Genomic DNA, 17844 nt, shown 5'->3' on the forward strand with positions numbered 1-17844 from the left:
CAGCAAGCAAGCCAGGAGCAAGCCGCTCCTACTGCAGGGCCTCGGCAAAAGAGGAATGCGCAGAGCCTTTGTGTAACACTCCCTTCTCCACACAAAGCCAAACACAATGAAAAAGCCGTATTTGCCAACTCAGAGCTCGTCAGAACAATTCCTCTATTTCCCCCAGCTCCGTTTATTTAAAGAAAAATGATAATTCCGTAGAAGTCAGAATTCAATTTCCTGTTTTCTTTCAAAACAGTAAAATAATACAATTTCAAACTGCATGCCGGAGTTGTACATAGCTCCTAATTCTACTAAGTACACAAGAGACTAAAAGGTTTTATCTGTTCATCTCCCGACTTTCCCCAGTCTGTGGTCCGTCTTGGGATCAGCAATAATGGCCTGAACTGCTACAATGGCTTCGTTAATTTTTGTTTGCAGCTCTCGGAGCTCCTCTATATGCAACAGTCGGAGAATTTGGGCAGCTTCGTTGAGGACAGCATCTGGGTGAGCGGCAGAAAGAGAAGTCGTGTCAAGCATTTTTATCTGAGGTCTTAAGAAAAGCTTAACCTAAGCTAATGCTCTGCACTTCGTTCCTGCTGGTGGTTTTCATGTGCGAAATAGGAAATAACCTTTCTTGCTGCTAGAGAGGTGGCAGGGGGCTCTGCAAAACCTCGCTCGGCTTCCTGCAGCCCTCACAGTAATCCACAGCCAAGTCGGGTCAGTATGAAGCTTCCTGAGTAGTAATTTAGGGGTACGTGGGGCAAAAGTGAAGCCAAGCAACTGGAGTCCCAGGTCATCTGGCTATTGCTTACAAAATAATCTATCGGGTCATGCCAACTTGCGCTGCCTCCGATTAGATTTTAGGGAAATTATGCAGCTAAAACACACGGAAGCAGCACAGAGGTCCTCTGCTGGTAGAAGCCAGATTTACAAGACAAGAGTAAGGAGCTGCATTCCTTCCGCTTGCAAATGTGGCTGCCATTAAAAGCCATTTAAAGTTATTTAAACATGACTCTGAAACAACATATTCCACAGCTAAGATTTATGCTTTTCTGTTCCAAAACAAAATGCTCAGGAGTGCTCGTAAATAAAAAGCTGGGAAGGAGCAATTCTTTCCATGACAGGCTTCTAGGCGAATTGTGCTTTTTTACTGTACAACATTATCTACACATTTGACAGTAATATACTTGTCAGTGGCAAACATCACTATTTGAAAGTAACATTAAGAGAACTGCTTACCTCCTGTGTCAAAACCAAGAATGTGCTTTTCTAAAGCAACAGGCAAACCCTTTGAAAAGAAAAAGCACGTTCAAATGTAATTAGAAGTGTCATTCTGCATGCTTGGAAAATAAAATCAAGTACTATAGCAGGTAACTCTGGAGGAAAGGACACTTGAGATTTGGTTATGAAGACATGCGTGACAACTTCAAAAAGTCATCATGCTTGATTAAACGAGTGCCTTTGTGTCCTGAAGCATCAAACCCGGAGTATTAATAAAGAAAAGTCTTCACGCTTAATAATCCCTCTACTTGTCAAGCGAACCCCATTGGATACACGCTGCCCACATTCGATCCTTAAAAGGCGAACAACAGTACTGCAAGAGAACACCCAATCCAGCAACCCAGACAAACAAAAAGCATGCACAAACTAGGGTTTCTTAGGAACTATGGCCTTTAGACAGCTGCCAGTTTTCAAAGCGTTGGCTGATTTGAAAAGAGAGTTGTAAAAATTCGCTGTAATCAAGTGAGTTTCTCAAGCACAGGACTTGCAACCTCCATCAACATCCTCAGGAGCATTTTCTCAAGTGTTAAGCTTAGCAATAAAGCTAAACATTCCATTTTCTAAACACTTGCTCTATTAAGGCAGTACAAGGAAAAGTTTTATTAGTGGTAATTTATAAGCATTGCTCTCTTTCCTTACCCTTTCCAACTGTGGAGGAGCAGTCATGCTAAACAATCACTCATCATGTTTCAACATGCACATAAAATTAGACTTAAACAATGCAAATCTTAAAATTTGCTTTTACTACCTCTGTAACTTTTTTCAACATTTGCCTTGCACAACAATTCGAGTTCAATACCATTAGTTTCTGCAACGATGGGGTTGTAAAACCTTCTAAGCAGCAAGGATTTCTTTTAAAGGCTTTTATATACATGTAAAAGAATTCTGAGCTGATCAAAACACCACAAACTAAATACAAACTGCTGACTGAAACTAATTCTAATACCCCATTTTCAAGAAGTGGTTCTTTTCCATGAACTTTACAAAAGTAAAATGGATGTTCACCTGCAATCTTAAAAAATACACCTGCGTTGTTAAAATTTAAACAGTATGTTGTTAAGAATGCCACTTCAAACAGATCCTAGCAGTATCAGACTCTGTACACACACTCTTTAAGAAATCATGTTTATAGTTAAGGTTGCAAAGAGATCATTGCCACCCTACTGTGTTCTCGGAGCCACACAAGCAGCAAAACATTGATTCGGTCAGTTTTTTGTGCATGAATTCCCCAGGGCCGTTGCAGGTACCTCCTACGCTGGGTGACCACAGTGGCACCTTCAGAGGTGGTCTTCTGACACCCCCTGGTAGTGTAGCATTACTTTCCCTCCCTTCTTTCCTCTACCCCATATATCAGGTCCCTTCTGGCTGGTGGAAGCTATCTTTGGCAGCGCAGTAGACTGGCCTTCCCCAAGTCCAGTACCACTGGTTTCATGGCGGGCACTGGGCTGTACAGACACCCACTGCTGTACAACCACAACAGGCACACGCTCATTTATTTGCACAGTAGCTTTAAACGGGGAGAGGAGCAAAGAGCACCTTCACATCCATTACCATACAGACTGCTTCATTTCTCAGCCTCATTCCCCAAAAATTCAATTTAAAACTGCTGCACCAAAACGCTTGCAAATGGGCCTGACCACCACAGCTAACTGCCGTGTAACTCTAAGTGTCAATAGTAAAACTACATTACGTGGGAGTGGGAGGAAAAAAACATTTCCAGATTTCAGAGTAGGGGAAAAGTGTATCCACTTTGTTGTGCTTTTACACATGCCCCAGGTATAGCCTTCAGAAGTATCCTTAAAGCGACCCTGAAGGGCGCCTGTTGTACTTGAGCCTACCTAGGATCCACCCATCGGGCAAGGAAAGCCCAGGACAGGCTACAAGTCCACCAGTATAAATCTGAATCCTGTCTAGACACTGAGTACATTGAATTGCCAACCATTCGAAACATAATCTAAAAAAACAAGTGTCATGTCTTATCTTGAAAACCGTACTTTGACAACCCAACAAGATAAATCTCATTTTATTTGGTACATTTAAACCACACGTGCAGCAGTATAAGTTTCCTCAGCATAGTCCTCACACATATCCTTCAGTCAGAGAACATTTCTGTATCTATTCTGTCTTTTCCCCACTCTATCTTGATATTGCCAGGAATGCAACTCATGACATTTTGTATATTAAGTCATCTGCCATGCAGCAGTGGGACATTTATAACCTGTTTCCAGAGACAAGACTTAATACACAAAGCGTCACTGGCTAGTATTTTGGCCATTAACAAGCCAGCCAAAATCAGAAGCAGAGGTTTATTTTTCCTCTCCTCCTATCCTGCGACCCACTTATCCCCGTTGCTTTTAAGATATTTTCTTCATTCATCCAGTACATTACGACGTTGATGATCGCTGCTGGCACAGATGAAGCTGTTTTCCTGACTCCAACCCCCTGCTTCTTCTCCACCCTACTTGAAATTTAGCGTTTCTAACAAGAATACACTCCCAATGATATTTATCATTCAGTGACACAGTGACATTTCAACCTAAGATCTGACAATGCTTTGAAGGACCTATTGAATCTGAACAACTCTTTGTCATGAAAAAAGTCAGTTCCTTAAAGAAGTTAGTTCGGCCAAACCCACAGAAAATCCAATCTTGATCCCTGCATGTCAGCTGTGCAGCTATGTAAACAAGAAGTAAAAGCAGCTTTTTATTAATACTAGTTACAGAACCTAAAACAACTACAGCAGTTTCAGCTGCTTTCATATTTTCCTGCTCTTTTAACAGTCTTATGGGCATACAAGACCAAAGCTTTGATTTACTGTTCCAACACTTCTGGCAATTACTGCACTGCAACTCAGAGCACCTGCGACTGCCACTTAGTAAACACCATAAGTGGTGTTGTGATAATAAAATAAAGCATGGACTGTTCTGAGCAGCTGCCAGAAATAGATGAAGGGACTCCCGCTCTTCGTCCAGATCCAGTCGCTTTATCAGGGATGCTTCTACGCATCCACCTGCGCAGCAAGGGAGGCTGCCCGTCCTGACTGCGCCCAAGACCCAGTGCCAGCAGCTGCTGCGCCAAATGCCAAAGAGAAGAGCTGGAGAACAAGGGATGTTTAAGAAATGACAACCTGAAAAGCCACAGTCATCCCCTGGAATATCTTACAAACGGCCAGCTTGTGGTTAGAAAATAATTCTGCAAAATCTGAGGTTTAAGTGCAGAAGTTTCCTTCGCCATTTCTTTTTGGAGAAGGTGGGGAGGGAGGAGGTGGGTATCCAACATCCCATTCCTTGAACACATACGAGGTGTACATACGAAGCAAAACACTCCATACAAGGAACGTTTCAACCTGTTTACACAGCCAACACTGCCGATTCCAAGGAAAAGCCAGGTCATTCTCAGACTCTAGACCTGCTGCACTGAACAGTAAGAGTAATCCTCTAGCAAATATAAAGATAGGAGAGCAGCTATTTACAGGATATATCATACAGGTACATATATTTGTATTCAACTGAAACAAGAGCTTTGTGTGCTCTCCATAATCCTCTGGGGCTTTTAGAATCAGGATGGCAAAGATAAAGCAAGTTTCTACCACCCTCCTTAACAAAGGGTTTAAGCAGAACCTGTTTTGACAGAGATGGCAGACATTTACACCTACACTTCTTTACTCGATATGGAATAATTAACACTAGACTCATGCACTGTGTATACAAACCTCCTTGGACTGACTGGCCTTCGCTATGGCGTCCTGCGTCAAGCGCTCTTGAACCAAAATGCGAATTGCCTAGGAAAAACATTTAAAGGCGAGAGTAATTAATTTATGTCTTGATGCATTTCTCAGCAATTCCAAGGGAAAGGGAGCCAACATTATAACCCAGCATAACCTCAAACCCTCAGCTTGGTGAGAGGCCTTTTGGAAAATTCTTTCAGACTTTAAACCTTTTCAAATAGCACTTTTCTTCGCAAGTGGTGTCTTAAGGTGTAGTCTGTTGGGCTGTGGGAAGGCAGCCTAACCAGAAGAGACAAGGACATTACACTATTAATTTCAGCCACTACTGGCCCAGAAACTGCAAAGTACTAGGAACAATCAAAAAAGCTTATGATTCCCAAAGTGAGCTGACCGTGATCCCAAAGAGGCAACATCATTTTTATTTTTCTGAGACCACACACCTTTAGCGCTGCAGCAATACAGCTTCTTCAGGAAGGAATTCCTGCGAGCAGCATCTTTTAGGAAGGGCTGAACCATACTCCACATGCAAAGAAACCCGGAGCAAGGCTACCCACCCAGGTTTTAAAAAGACTGAGAGCAGAAAGGAATTCTTTTTAGACATAGGAACAAGAACACCCTTGATTTTAACAATCCTGCTGCTCATCTGTTCTTACTGGCTACCGTACATAGCATGAAATCGGATCGGAGCTATCAGTTACTGATACCCACAGCTGTAAATGCCTCTAAAAATAACCAAAGGAATATCATGCAGGCAGACTTCCACCAGAAAGAACTGGGTCTGTCAAACACATTCCTCAGACTTTCCCTGATAAGTAGCCAAATGTGACAGAAGCAGTCTTAAAGAATCATAAAATGGTTCTTACTGCTTCTTGTCTCTCCCCCAAGATTTCTCCCGCTTTTGGCCATGATTAAAGTTGAGATCATACTAGAAAGTTGCCGCTGAATACTTCTAGAAATTTTTCTAACTGAAGGGAGCAGCCTGGACAAAAGAGGGATTTGATGAGTTTAACTTTAAATGCCAGCAGTGAAACCAGACCCTGTAGAAGAGAATTTTGAGTGCCTTTTGCATTAGAACAAGGATATCCAACTGTGTTACACAGATGCTTTCTGATCAACGTGCCAGATTTAAATTAATAAAATGGGACTCCAAATATGTCTCTGCTCACTCTGGCCAGATGTCTGTAGCATGCTTGCACCCTTTGGCATTCCCTAAACATCCATTCAGAGCGCCCAAGCCTCAACAGGGATCATAACTTCTCTGCATGCGCACTGCAAACCTGCTTATTGCTGTGTAGAATTAAAGAGTTTCATTGACACACTCTAATACCATAAACCACTGAAAACTAGCATTGCTGTTGTTCATGTAACACGAATTGCCATTGCAGGAGTCTGTTCTCACTGTAATTAAAAGCAAGAAAACTCAGGCTGGTGGTCCAACCTCTTCTGCCTGAAAAAAGTAAGACTGGAAATGTGGAAATAACAACAAATATAAATACACTTACACAGAAAATACATTCTGCTTTCTCTTTGACTTGCTAGTACCAAATTAGACGGGCCCAGATAGAGTTTGCTAGCCTCGAGACGATCCTGTAAGAAGGCCTGAAGGAATTCTGTCTAATAAGGACTCATGCTGCAGATCCTCAACATTGCCATCCACAGGCTCTCTTCTCTCTCTACCCGATATCCCTTTTACACTGTTTTTTGTGCGGTTTGAGGGGTGGGGTCTTTTTGGGGGGTTTGATACACCAGATCTCCACCGCTCTTTAGATTAGTGAAGGGTTCAAAGGCTATTTTGGGAAGGCAAAGGAGGATACCATACTGGGGGAATGAGAAAGTGGTTGATGGGATAACAGCAGGCCATCATTTCCTTAAGAAACCCAAACTAACATGATAATACTGTTTAAATATGCCTGTTATAGACTTATACGCACTATATAAACTTCAATACCCATGGCATTCAGTTTCTCCAAAATAAGTTTAACAAATATCACAGCTACTCTAATGAATGGATCTTTTGGTTTTTTTCAGAGAAATTAGGTTATTTTGGTGCCAAACAAACCTAAGCTTATTTCCATAACATGACACAATCAGATAGGAACTCAGGACTGCTAAAGTCTCAGTAAATACAGCACCTCAAAAATACAGTACAGGTTTGACCCAAAATTTACAGATAACTAGAGTTCCACCACTAAATCACAAATTTTCTCAAAGTCATAAAAAAGATGCTTTAGAAAATTAACGAGCCTACCTACTGCATTTAAAAAGCCATGATTACTTGTCAAGACTGAATTAAACTGACTTCAGTAATGACAAGGAGTAAACAGTTCATAGGACCAAAAGGAGGAGGAGGAGGAAAGCTTTTAACTGTGGCTCCTCCCTAGGACGTTTGTTTTACTTAGCCTCTATGTATTCAAGTTTCCTAGCACTGGAATGCAATCTTCTCCTTCGAGTGTGTTCCTCAGTATTTCTGAAGTTCACTAAAATCACGTAAAACAGTACTTCAGCTAACCTGAGTTGAAGCACTTCAAATTCTGAGCAACGGTTCTCAGTGTTGGAATTCCAGGACCTCAGCTACAATTGAACTGTTTACCAAGACAATTATGCTTGCATTCGTTTCCATTATTTATATTCTGTGTTCTTATCTGCTTGAAAAGGCACATACACATGAGTTTTACTTTCTACTTATGCCTAAAAAGTCATAGTTATCAGTAACTGAGCACCACAAATTATTACAGACACACCAGCCACTGGGGTAAAGAAGAAAGCAGGTGTGAAAACTGTGGAACTTACCTTAAGCATTACCAAGTAATCATCGTGTCGCTGAATCTGAAGCAGATTAGCTAAAGCCATCACTCCAGCCTTGAAATCAGGATTATTCACTGCAAAAATAATCATCATCATTAAAAACATATGCAAATTTAACTGGCTCCAAAAGACAGAATTGGCTTCCAGACTCCACGGCATCAGATTGCTCTTAAGGATGACAGGCAGGGCCATGGTTATACAGTGGCGAGCAACCACTTTGTCTGGCTACAAAGCAATCAAAGCGTGCTCCAGGCTTCATAATCGGGTTGCAGAACACCATCCAAGCACAAACAGCATTGTTTTCAATGCCAAATGCATTACATATGCGCTACCGCACAGGAAACCTGCGTCTTTAAAAATAAAGCCAATTACATGAAAGTATTCTCTTTTGTAAGCCTTTCTATCACTGCAGAGCAGAACTGTGCCTGCTGGGTGAGGGCAGGACCGATTCCTAGATATCTTTTTCTAGAAGGAGCAATGGGAGAAGACTTGGGGGATTTAAGGCTAATTATAGTAGCTATTTTCCACCACTTCCATTTATTGTGAATGTGCCCAGCAGTCAAAAAAATTAAAATGATTACGAGAGGTACAGCTGGGGAAGACTGAGCCAACATGTAATACATGACAGTACTGAAGTAAACAGTCTGCTATCACGTTTCCTTAGCCCTTTTTTCTTTTTTTTTAAAAGATATGTTAAGAGTCTATAGTCAAAAGACATCTTGCTATTTTACCCTAGCCTGCAGTAAGTAGTCACATTTTATAGAGCTCTCTGCAAGTTGTTAAGGTAAACACCCTTCAGCTGCTTCCTCCCTCCCTGATAAGAGCCCTCACAACTTGTTCACATCTGATCAATTCTCTGGGCACCCTGTTCTCCTGGGAAAGATTCTCCCCTCTGCCCTTCCCCTTTTTCCCAGCAGGAAAAGCTCCGCGTCAGTGCACATGCAGACACCTGGGATTCACATGGAGCTGCTCCTCTTCCCTTTGGTAGGAATACTGACGAGTGCAAACAGCTCAAAGTAACTCTCAAAACACTGCTCACAAGAGAGGCAGTTTGAGCCAGGAGAAAAAGAATGTGAACTCTGCATTCCTAAAGCTTTACATGAGACTTTATAAAGCTGTATGTATCACAGTACTGTAACAAAGAAAATCACACAGGCCATGGAACGCATTCACGTGTGATGCATCCGTACAGTAGGTTGCTGCACACTTACCATCCAAGTTAATCAGCGGTTCTGCATTCTTTGCCGTGTTGTCAGTATTTTTAGCACCATCAGGGGTAGAATCCTTATACTTATCAGCTGTTAAATTAAGAAGCAAACACAAACACCATTGGAGCTCATGACAAAAATAAGCAGTTAAAAGTTTAGAGCCAAGTTGTAGTTTGCAATAGCTGTATTTCTGGGGTGTGGTAATTGCCCAAGAGCCTTCTGGGTTTATAAACTGATGTTTTGAAGCTCCCTACTAAGGTCCCCAAAGGCTGTTCTAGTGAGCTCTCCTAACAGCTCCCATCTGCAGAGAGCTTATGTGCTATCCCAGAGCAGCGTCAGAGCATGCTCCACACTTACGTAGGGCATTACGCTCTTGACTAAGGCTCTTCTGACAGTCTTCAGCCCAGAAGACTGAACAAGCTGCACCTTACAGTTCTACTACTTTTAAAACTCATCAGTTCAACTAGCATTGGCCCTTTGCCTCAATCCGCAGCGTACGTAGGGCTCGAACTACAGATTGAAGTTGGTTCTGATCAGCAAGTAAAACATTTCCAGGGAAGGCTCTGCTGCAGCATTCACCTACAACCCACAAAGGGGTTTTTCAAGCCTTTTGAGCATGGGACCTCCTGGCTCCTCCATCTTCATGTACCCCACATCACAGGCAGCTCATTTTCTCCATCATCAGGGACTGAAAACCAGCTCTACAGATTCCAAGTATTTATAGCCCATCCCTGTCTTGGGCAGACCTCAGCCCTGCAGGAATCAAAGGTAATGGAAAACAGTACTTCGGCTATTATTACGTTTGCCAGCAGTATTTACATCTGTATCTGCACTCTCACTAAAAGGAAATGAAACTGCTGTTGATTGCTGAGATTTAACTCAACTTTTTTCATAACCTTGCCCTAGTTCCCAAGGGTTCAGGATCTACTCTCTGTGAAACAAGGGTCTAAGAATAACTTATTCGAATAAATGTAGTACTAAAGAAAATGCATTTAATACGCTTTAGAGTAAGTTCTCATTAAGGCAATCCCACAGGAAGAAGGGTATAAATACATACAATGGGGTTTGCTATATCCAGAAATAAAGTAATAAATGCAAGTATGCTACTGCACTGTCTCACAGAAGCTGAGCTGAAGAGAAACCGTTCACATCTGAATACGGTACAAAATCAAACAGATGAAATCACATTTAAGAAAACAAGATATACTTTTGACATTGTCTAAATTTGACAAATACTTCATTAAATTAAACAAACACATTTCCCTAACATTTTGAAATATTAAATATATTCACCCCTACCATTATCTCCATACTCGAGCCTAACCGCTAAGCCAAGAAGCCAGTCCACTGTTTCTTGTCGTTCTTGTATTTTGAAAGGACAGTTTACGTCTTTCATATACTGTGGAGTAGAAAGAGGAGAAAACAAATATATTTTACTGACCAGTAGGAATTAGCTAGGAGCACAGAACTGTTTTGGAAACAGTCACTTTCCCACAGGCCTCACAGTTGTTAGAAGACGGTTATTAACAAGAAGCATCATTGTGAAATGTCCTGCTGTGGTACCCGATCCATTTTAGAGCACTTCAATCCACCGCTAACTCGAGTCTGCCATTTAGTAATGGCACCCACTTTTCAATGAATGTTATTCACGGTCAGAAAGCAACCAGAGAAACCTCTTTCTTTGCTCTCTGTTCACTTTACACAGTGAGCAAAGACATGGGAAGGGGAAAGGACAGAGAACAAAAATTACAGCAAAACCTCCCCATCTAAAGCAGGGAGGAGGAACAATGCTACACCTAAAGCTTTCACAATACTAAGATGAGGGTACAACCCTGCCTTTAAGCCACCTGGACAAAAATTGTAAGATTCTGAGAAGTAATTTTCCCTTTCTTAGGGACTGTGGACAACAGGCGAGGACAAAATGTGTCTGGGACACCATCTCTGCTCTTCTGAAGCCAGAACACAGGACCCAGCACAGCCTGCTGCCAAGACTCCCAAAGCCCAGGACACAGCGACATTCTGCTGTGCCCATTTGCTGGAGGGAGAGAAGTGCCACGCAGCCCCTACTCCAGCAGCACAAGCACTGGAGGGAAAGGACATCGGAGACTGGAGAGCACTAGCAGGGAGCGCTCCCCTGGCAGGCACACAGAGAAGGATGGTCTGGCCAAGCCAAGACAGACTCCACTGATACAGCAACAGTACCAGCAACCAGTAATTCTAATATCACATAGATTTATGTACATGATATTAGAATGCTTTAGGCTCCCTCCTGCAGAGCATGAGCACTGCACCTCCAATCCTCCTGGGAAGTGAGCAAGGAGAGCGGTTCCAGGGGAGAAAGGCAAGATGAATGGGCACTGAGCATTACGGAACAGCATTTTCAGCTCCTCGCAGGGCTGTCTGCAGAGAAAGGGAGTGGGAACCACAAGGGAAAGCTCAACAGCCCTCCGATGACTCAAAATGCTCCCAAGCACCCAGGAGATCACTCACAAAACGATGGCTGCTTGCCATGCTTTGCACTAGCAGTGGAAAATCATCTATCTGGAATAACAGGAGGCGCAGAGATGAGCTGCAGTAGTTTTCTGACACACGCTTGCAAAGCCTACGAGTACATTAGCCTAATCCATTTTCCTTTTGGTATGTAAGAATCATTAATGCAGAAAAAGCTGTTTATTTGTAGTCAATCTTCTTTCTACTTCAAGAGCTGAATCAAATCAGACAAAAGCCAGATTAGGACGGATACCACCTCTTGCAAAAACAAAGCTGAGGGAAAATTACGTACAAAAAATTCTACCATTTTAGTGACTCCTACAGTTTGGCTTCACTAATACATTTAAATTCCTAGGAATCTAGAAGTTCAGGGACAGGACAAATACTCAAAGTCATTTACATTCAAAAACTATGATAGCTGTTAATCATTATTTACATTGTCATTTAAAATTGTTTTTGAAACAACAAAATACCTTTTCAAATGATTTGGGCCAGTCATCACTGTGTATGTTTCTTAAATTCCCTCGGTCTTCAATCTTGTAATGTCTGATTTTCTGGTCTTCAAGCCAGACAATAAAATTTCTGAATTCTGTTTCATCTGTCAGGAGAAGTAAACAAAGCAAGAATTAGACAATATCTTAAGGGCAAAATTCCAATTCATACAAACAAATACTGGTGCCCCCAAGCGCTTTCATGTTTTACCACAAAGAAAGACCTAACACTAAAATCATGTATTCCAGGATAACCTCTGACCACAACTCAATACCAAGTGTTTTCCATTTTTCAAGTCACTTCAAACCAGCTATGGTTGACTGACTACAATAAAAGGCATCAGCCAACAGACCGTTTTTATTGGGAATATAGTTCTAACCTACTAAGCAAAGAAGGAGAGGTGAAACAATGATAGAGAAATTCCTAACCCTGTTACCTGGACAAATGTGTTACGTGTAGCAGTAAACCCCCGCCTCTTCCAAAGAGCAACACACACAAGTTGTGACTGCGCAAAGGCATTTTCTTCCTCTACTACTGACTCAAGTTTTCTTGGTTGTTGACCCAACACCTTGTTATTTGGGAGCTGGAATTCCACAATACATAGACTGCGGTCCAAACAAAGCTATTTGTACCGGATGAAGCAATTCACCTGCACCTGTGCTTTACTGAGAGAATTCATTTCTGGAGACAGCAGATCACAGCTCTGAGGCATCACTGGCCCCTCAAAAAATAGCTGTGATATTTGGGCTTTGGATGAGCTTTAATATCCTGAGTTAATGAGTATAATATCCCGCTGCATCTCAGAGTGGGGTAAGCACACCATTTCCCCCATCAGGGATAAGAATGATATTTCTGCTTCTCAGAAGCACCTTCTAAGCGCCTGACTTTTAACCAATGTGTTGTAAGAAACAGAGACACGGTCACAACACATGTAAAGGTAAGCTTTCAGTAAGACCTTTTAAAACTTCTACACCAACAAAATGAACCTTAAGGGGGGGGGGGGGGGAGAATGATAAGCGTGAGAAACTAAGAACACACAACAAAAGAAAATGCCAGCAGACAATCTATCCTCAAAAAGAAACGAGTCTACCAAAGCGCTGAAGTAAAGACAACCTATTAAACCCATAACCCGAAGCTTATAATTAATCACACTGGATAAATACATCGAGCTAAACCACTGCAATGCCTGGAAATCGCAGTTTTCCCGGCCTAAACTTGGGATTTTCCCTCAATTTGGGCACAGAGAGCTGCATTAACGCTCAGAGCCCAGCAGACCCTCCCGGCCTTAACCTTCCTCCCTCGCCCGGGAGGCAGGGGGACAGGGCGGGGGTGAGGGCGGGCGGGTTCCGAAGCGCTGAGGCGAGGGGAAGGAAGAGGGGCTCCGGAGGGGACAAGGCCGCGGGTGCGTGAGGAGAGCGAGGAGATAGGCAGGGAGGTGGCGGTGCCGCGGCCCCTCACCCCTGCAGTTGAAGCCGGCCGGGTTGTGGTAGTCGAGCGCCGAGAGCTTGCGGCGGAACATGGCGCCGGTGCCGCCGCCGCCGAGGGCCGGGCCCAGCCGCTCGCCCCGCCGGACAGGAAGGAACACCCTCTGCCCCTTCTCTGCTCGCTCATTGGCCGGCGCACGGCGAGCGGCAGCCTCTCCTACCAATCAGAGGGCGGAGAGGGCTGCCGGGAGGGGAAGCGGCCCTTCATCCAGCTTTATTGACACGCCGGCGGGCGGACAGCGACAGGGGCGGGGCCTAGGGCAGGGAGCGGGGCCTGAGGCAGGCTGGGGGCGGAGTCTAGGCCGCGGCGGAGAGCTGTGGGCTGCACTGGGCAGTGCTGGGCCGTACTGGGGAGCAGTGGGCAGCACTGGGCAGCACTGGGCTGTACTGGGCTGTACTGGGCTGCACTGGGCAGTGCTGGGGAGCAGTGCGCTGTACTGGGCCGTACTGGGGAGCAGTGGGCTCCACTAGGCAGCACTGGGCTGTACTGGGCTCCACTGGGCAGCACTGGGCTGTACTGGGCTGAACTGGGCTGTACTGGGGAGCAGTGGGCTCCACTGGGCAGCACTGGGCTGAACTGGGCTGTACTGGGGAGCAGTGGGCTCCACTGGGCAGCACTGGGCTGATCTGGGCTGTACTGGGGAGCAGTGGGCTCCACTGGACAGCACGGGGCTGAACTGGGCTGTACGGGGGAGCACTGGGCTGTACTGGGCTGAACTGGGCTGTACTGGGGAGCAGTGGGCTCCACTGGGCAGCACTGGGCTGAACTGCGCTGTACTGGGGAGCAGTGGGCTCCACTGGGCAGCACGGGGCTGTACTGGGCTGAACTGTGCTGTACTGGGGAGCAGTGGGCTCCACTGGACAGCACTGGGCTGAACTGGGCTGTACTGGGGAGCAGTGGGCTGCACTGGGCTGTGCTGGGGAGCGCTGGGCCAAACTGGGCTGTACTGGGCTGAACTGAGGAGCAGTGGGCTGCACTGGGCTGTACTGGGCTGAGCTGGGCTGTACTGGGGAGCAGTGGGCTGCACTGGGCAGCACTGGGCTGTACTGGGCTGAGCTGGGCTGTACTGGGGAGCAGTGGGCTGCACTGGGCAGCACGGGGCTGTACTGGGCTGAACTGTGCTGTACGGGGGAGCAGTGGGCTGTACTGGGCTGAACTGGGTAGCACTGGGCTGAACTGGGCTATGCTGGGGAGTAGGGGCCTGCACTGGGCCGCACTGGTCTGTACTGGGGAGCACTGGGAAGCACTGGGCAGTACTGAGCTGTACTGCAGAGTGCACTGGGCAGCACTGAGGAGCACTGAGCTGTACTGGGGAGCACTGAACTGTACTGGGGAGCACTGGGCTGAACTGGGGAGCACTGGGGAGCATTGAGCTGTACTGCGGAGTGCACTGGTCTGCACTGGGGAGCACTGGGTAGTACTGGGGAACATTGAGCTGTACTGAGGAGCACTGAGATGCACTGGTCTGCACTGGGGAGCACTGGGCTGTACTGGGCAGCACTGGAGTGTACTGAGCTGCACTGGGGAGCACTGGGCTGTACTGGGCAGCAGGGAAGGGCGCGTTTGGGCAGGGGACAGGGCTGCACGCTGAGCCTGAGCGCCACCCCCTTGCTGTGTCACCTCCAGCTCATAATTAAACCGTTTTCCCTGCAAACGCTGCTGACATTTGTCATCGAGTTCTTGCTCCCAGATAATTATGGCCATCTCCGAGGGGATTATGGCTGGGAAAAGTTGCTGCTCCACTGACATCTTGCCAAGGGGCTCTGCCCAGTTCCAGCAGCAGGCAAAGGATGTCCCTTTAAGGGGCTTTTTTGGGGTGATTTTGCCCGGAGCAGGCGATGAGCTCAGGTTTGGAGCGAGACCACCTCCCTGTCCCCGTTCCGTGCCACCCCCCCGCTCCGTCCCCGGCTCTGGTGGCACTCTGCAGACGTGGTGCTGACAGCGCGCCGAGCCCATGCAATATTCATCCTGACATTTCTCTCTGCGCCAGCCCTTCCCAGCGCTCCAGCTGGCAACTGGCGCAGCCACCGACTGCGGCGCTGCCATGGCCGGGTGGCACAGGGCTAATTCAACCCCCCCCCCTCCGACAGCCACCACGAGCCCCGGGGGGGAACCAGGATGGTTCTGCCTCCCTTCCCCTTTAGGACCATTCCTCTCCCATTCACCGTATCTCCTCCGGCTCGTTCCTGGACTGGTTTAACTGGAGCAGGCAGGGAGCCAGCTCTGCCTCCTTCAGCTTTCAGAGCTGGAGCCCACGAGCGCTTCAACGTGTCGGTGACACGTGTGCGGGCGGTGACATGCGAGTGAATAGTAAAGATGCAAGGACTCCGGCATGGTTAAAAGGAGCTCCGGACCATCCCCAGCCACGAGATGTGTGACAATGTCACACATTGTCCACCCTCAAGGGTGACCAGCGATGGAGATAGTGAAGCCTCTGCATGGGTGTCAGGGGACAAATACACACCCGGTGGCCACCATGGTCCCGCACCAGCAGCAGGACGGGGCTCTCCACCCTTCCTCCGCCTCTCCTGCCTTCCTCACCCTCAGGACAGCCCTTCCCCTTCCCAACCCATCCCTTTTCACCCCGGGTTTGGGGACCTTCCCCTTCCCTGATGAGTCCGACCCCTCCTGTGGTGACATGCAACAAGTCCCTGTCATGGTTTCAGCTGGGCTGGAGCTGACTTTCTTAGTAGCAGCTGGCATAGTGCTACGCTTCGGATTTGGGATGAGAAACGAGAAACCATGCACTGGTGGTTTTGGTCGTTGCTAAGCTCTCAAGGCCTTTTCTGCTCCTCACCCCACCCCACCAGCGAGTAGCCTGGGGGGGACACAAGAGGTTGGGAGGGGACACAGCCAAGACAGCTGACCCCAACTGACCCATGTTCCATGCCATGGACATCAGCTATTCCATATCACGGACATGCACGTGGACACAGGCTATTCCATACGCTCTGACATCAGGCTCGGTATATAAAGCTGGGGAAGAAGACGAGGGAAGGAGGGCACATTCAGCATGATGACATTTGTCTTCCCAAGTCACCGTTACGCGTGATGGAGCCCTGGTGTCCCGGAGATGGCTGGACACCTGCCTGCCCATGGGAAGCAGGGAATGAATCCCTTATTTTGCTTTGCCTGCGCGCGCGGCTTTTTCTCTACCTGTTAAACTGTCTTTATCTCAACCCACGAGTTTTTCCTCACTTGTAACTCTTCCAATTCTCCCCTCCCAACACAACGGGGCGGGGGGGAGTGAGCAAGCAGCTGCCTGGTCCTACCTGCTGGCTGGGGTTCAACCATGACAGTCCCCATGGCAAAGCTGTCCCCAGGGTTGTGCTTCTCCTCTCCTCATCCCACTGCCCACTGCCAATGGAATGTGCTTGCATCTAATGAATGCAATTAGTGCAAATGGGTTTATTCTCATTAGGGAGTCGCGCAGGGCCGGTGTCGGGGACGCGGGGGGTGGGCGGTAGCATGGCGTGGTGGGGGAGCAACATCTCCCGTCCACTTTCCCCGGGCGCCCCACACCTCCTCCGGCTCGGCAGATGCTCAGTGGTTGTGCCACCGCTCCGGTGCCTTGGGAAGCGAGGATGAAACAGAGCAAGCCTCAGAGATGGAGGAGAGCCAGCGAGGTATGGCAACAGCTGAGCGTCGCCAGGCTTGGCATGCCGAGCAGCAGAGGCATCGTGGGAGCGACAGTTGGCTCGTCCCTTCGCGGTGACACCAGTGGTTTTTTTCCTTTAAAGCTGGGCCGATGGAGCCAGCAAGGGACGGGGAGCTGAGAGTTGAGGCAGCCGGTGCAGAAAAGCCGGGTCACACTCCTGCCATCCCCTCAAGGGCTGGGCAACGTTTGCTGCTCACTGAGATGCTCTTAACACACACGGAAAATGGAAATACCCACACAGCGTCTGCACAGGGCTCAGCGGCGATGGGTTTCACTGCAAAACGCTCACTGCCAGCTTGCTCCTGGTCCCAGAGATGACATGAGGATCATAGAATCATAGCATGGGTTAGGTTGGGAGGACCTTAAAGATCACCCAGTGCCACCCCCTGCCCTGGGCAGGGACACCTCCCACCAGACCAGGTTGCTCCAAGCCCCGTCCAGCCTGGCCTTGAACCCCTCCAGGGATGGGGCAGCCACAGCTTCTCTGGGCAACCTGGGCCAGGGGTTGACCGCCCTCACAGCAAAGAATTTCTTCCTCATATCTTATCTAAATCTCCCCTCTGTCAGCTTAAAACCATTCCCCCTCATCCCGTGGCTCCCCTCCCTGATCCAGAGTCCCTCCCCAGCTTTCCTGGAGCCCCTTTAGGGACTGGAAGGGGCTGGAAGGTCTCCCCGGAGCCTTCTCTTCTCCAGGCTGAAGCCCCCCAGCTCTCTCA

General features: G+C 47.1%; 1 protein-coding gene across 1 annotated transcript; it reads right to left on the reverse strand.

Moving 5' to 3' along the window:
- Positions 1-148: 148 nt before the first annotated feature.
- On the reverse strand, positions 149-13703 carry RTRAF (RNA transcription, translation and transport factor). Its single transcript, XM_074583543.1, has 8 exons — positions 13444-13703; positions 11967-12091; positions 10303-10402; positions 9007-9093; positions 7781-7869; positions 4976-5044; positions 1222-1270; positions 149-482 (listed from the first exon to the last, which is right to left on the reverse strand). Exons 1-8 carry the CDS (start codon positions 13502-13504, stop codon positions 328-330), a joined length of 735 nt encoding a protein of 244 aa, XP_074439644.1. The 5' UTR covers positions 13505-13703; the 3' UTR covers positions 149-327.
- Positions 13704-17844: the final 4141 nt, after the last annotated feature.

This window comes from Larus michahellis, chromosome 4, assembly GCF_964199755.1.
Source record: "Larus michahellis chromosome 4, bLarMic1.1, whole genome shotgun sequence".
Lineage (NCBI taxonomy): Eukaryota > Metazoa > Chordata > Aves > Charadriiformes > Laridae > Larus > Larus michahellis.

Coding starts and splice junctions, on each gene's coding strand:
- RTRAF (XM_074583543.1), bottom strand. CDS start 13,504: ATGTTCCGCCGCAAGCTCTCGGCGCTCGACTACCACAACCCGGCCGGC. Junction 10,403..11,966: donor GGCCCAAATCATTTGAAAAG/GTATTTTGTTGT, acceptor TCTACTCCACAG/TATATGAAAGACGTAAACTG. Junction 9,094..10,302: donor GCTCGAGTATGGAGATAATG/GTAGGGGTGAAT, acceptor TTAATTTAACAG/CTGATAAGTATAAGGATTCT.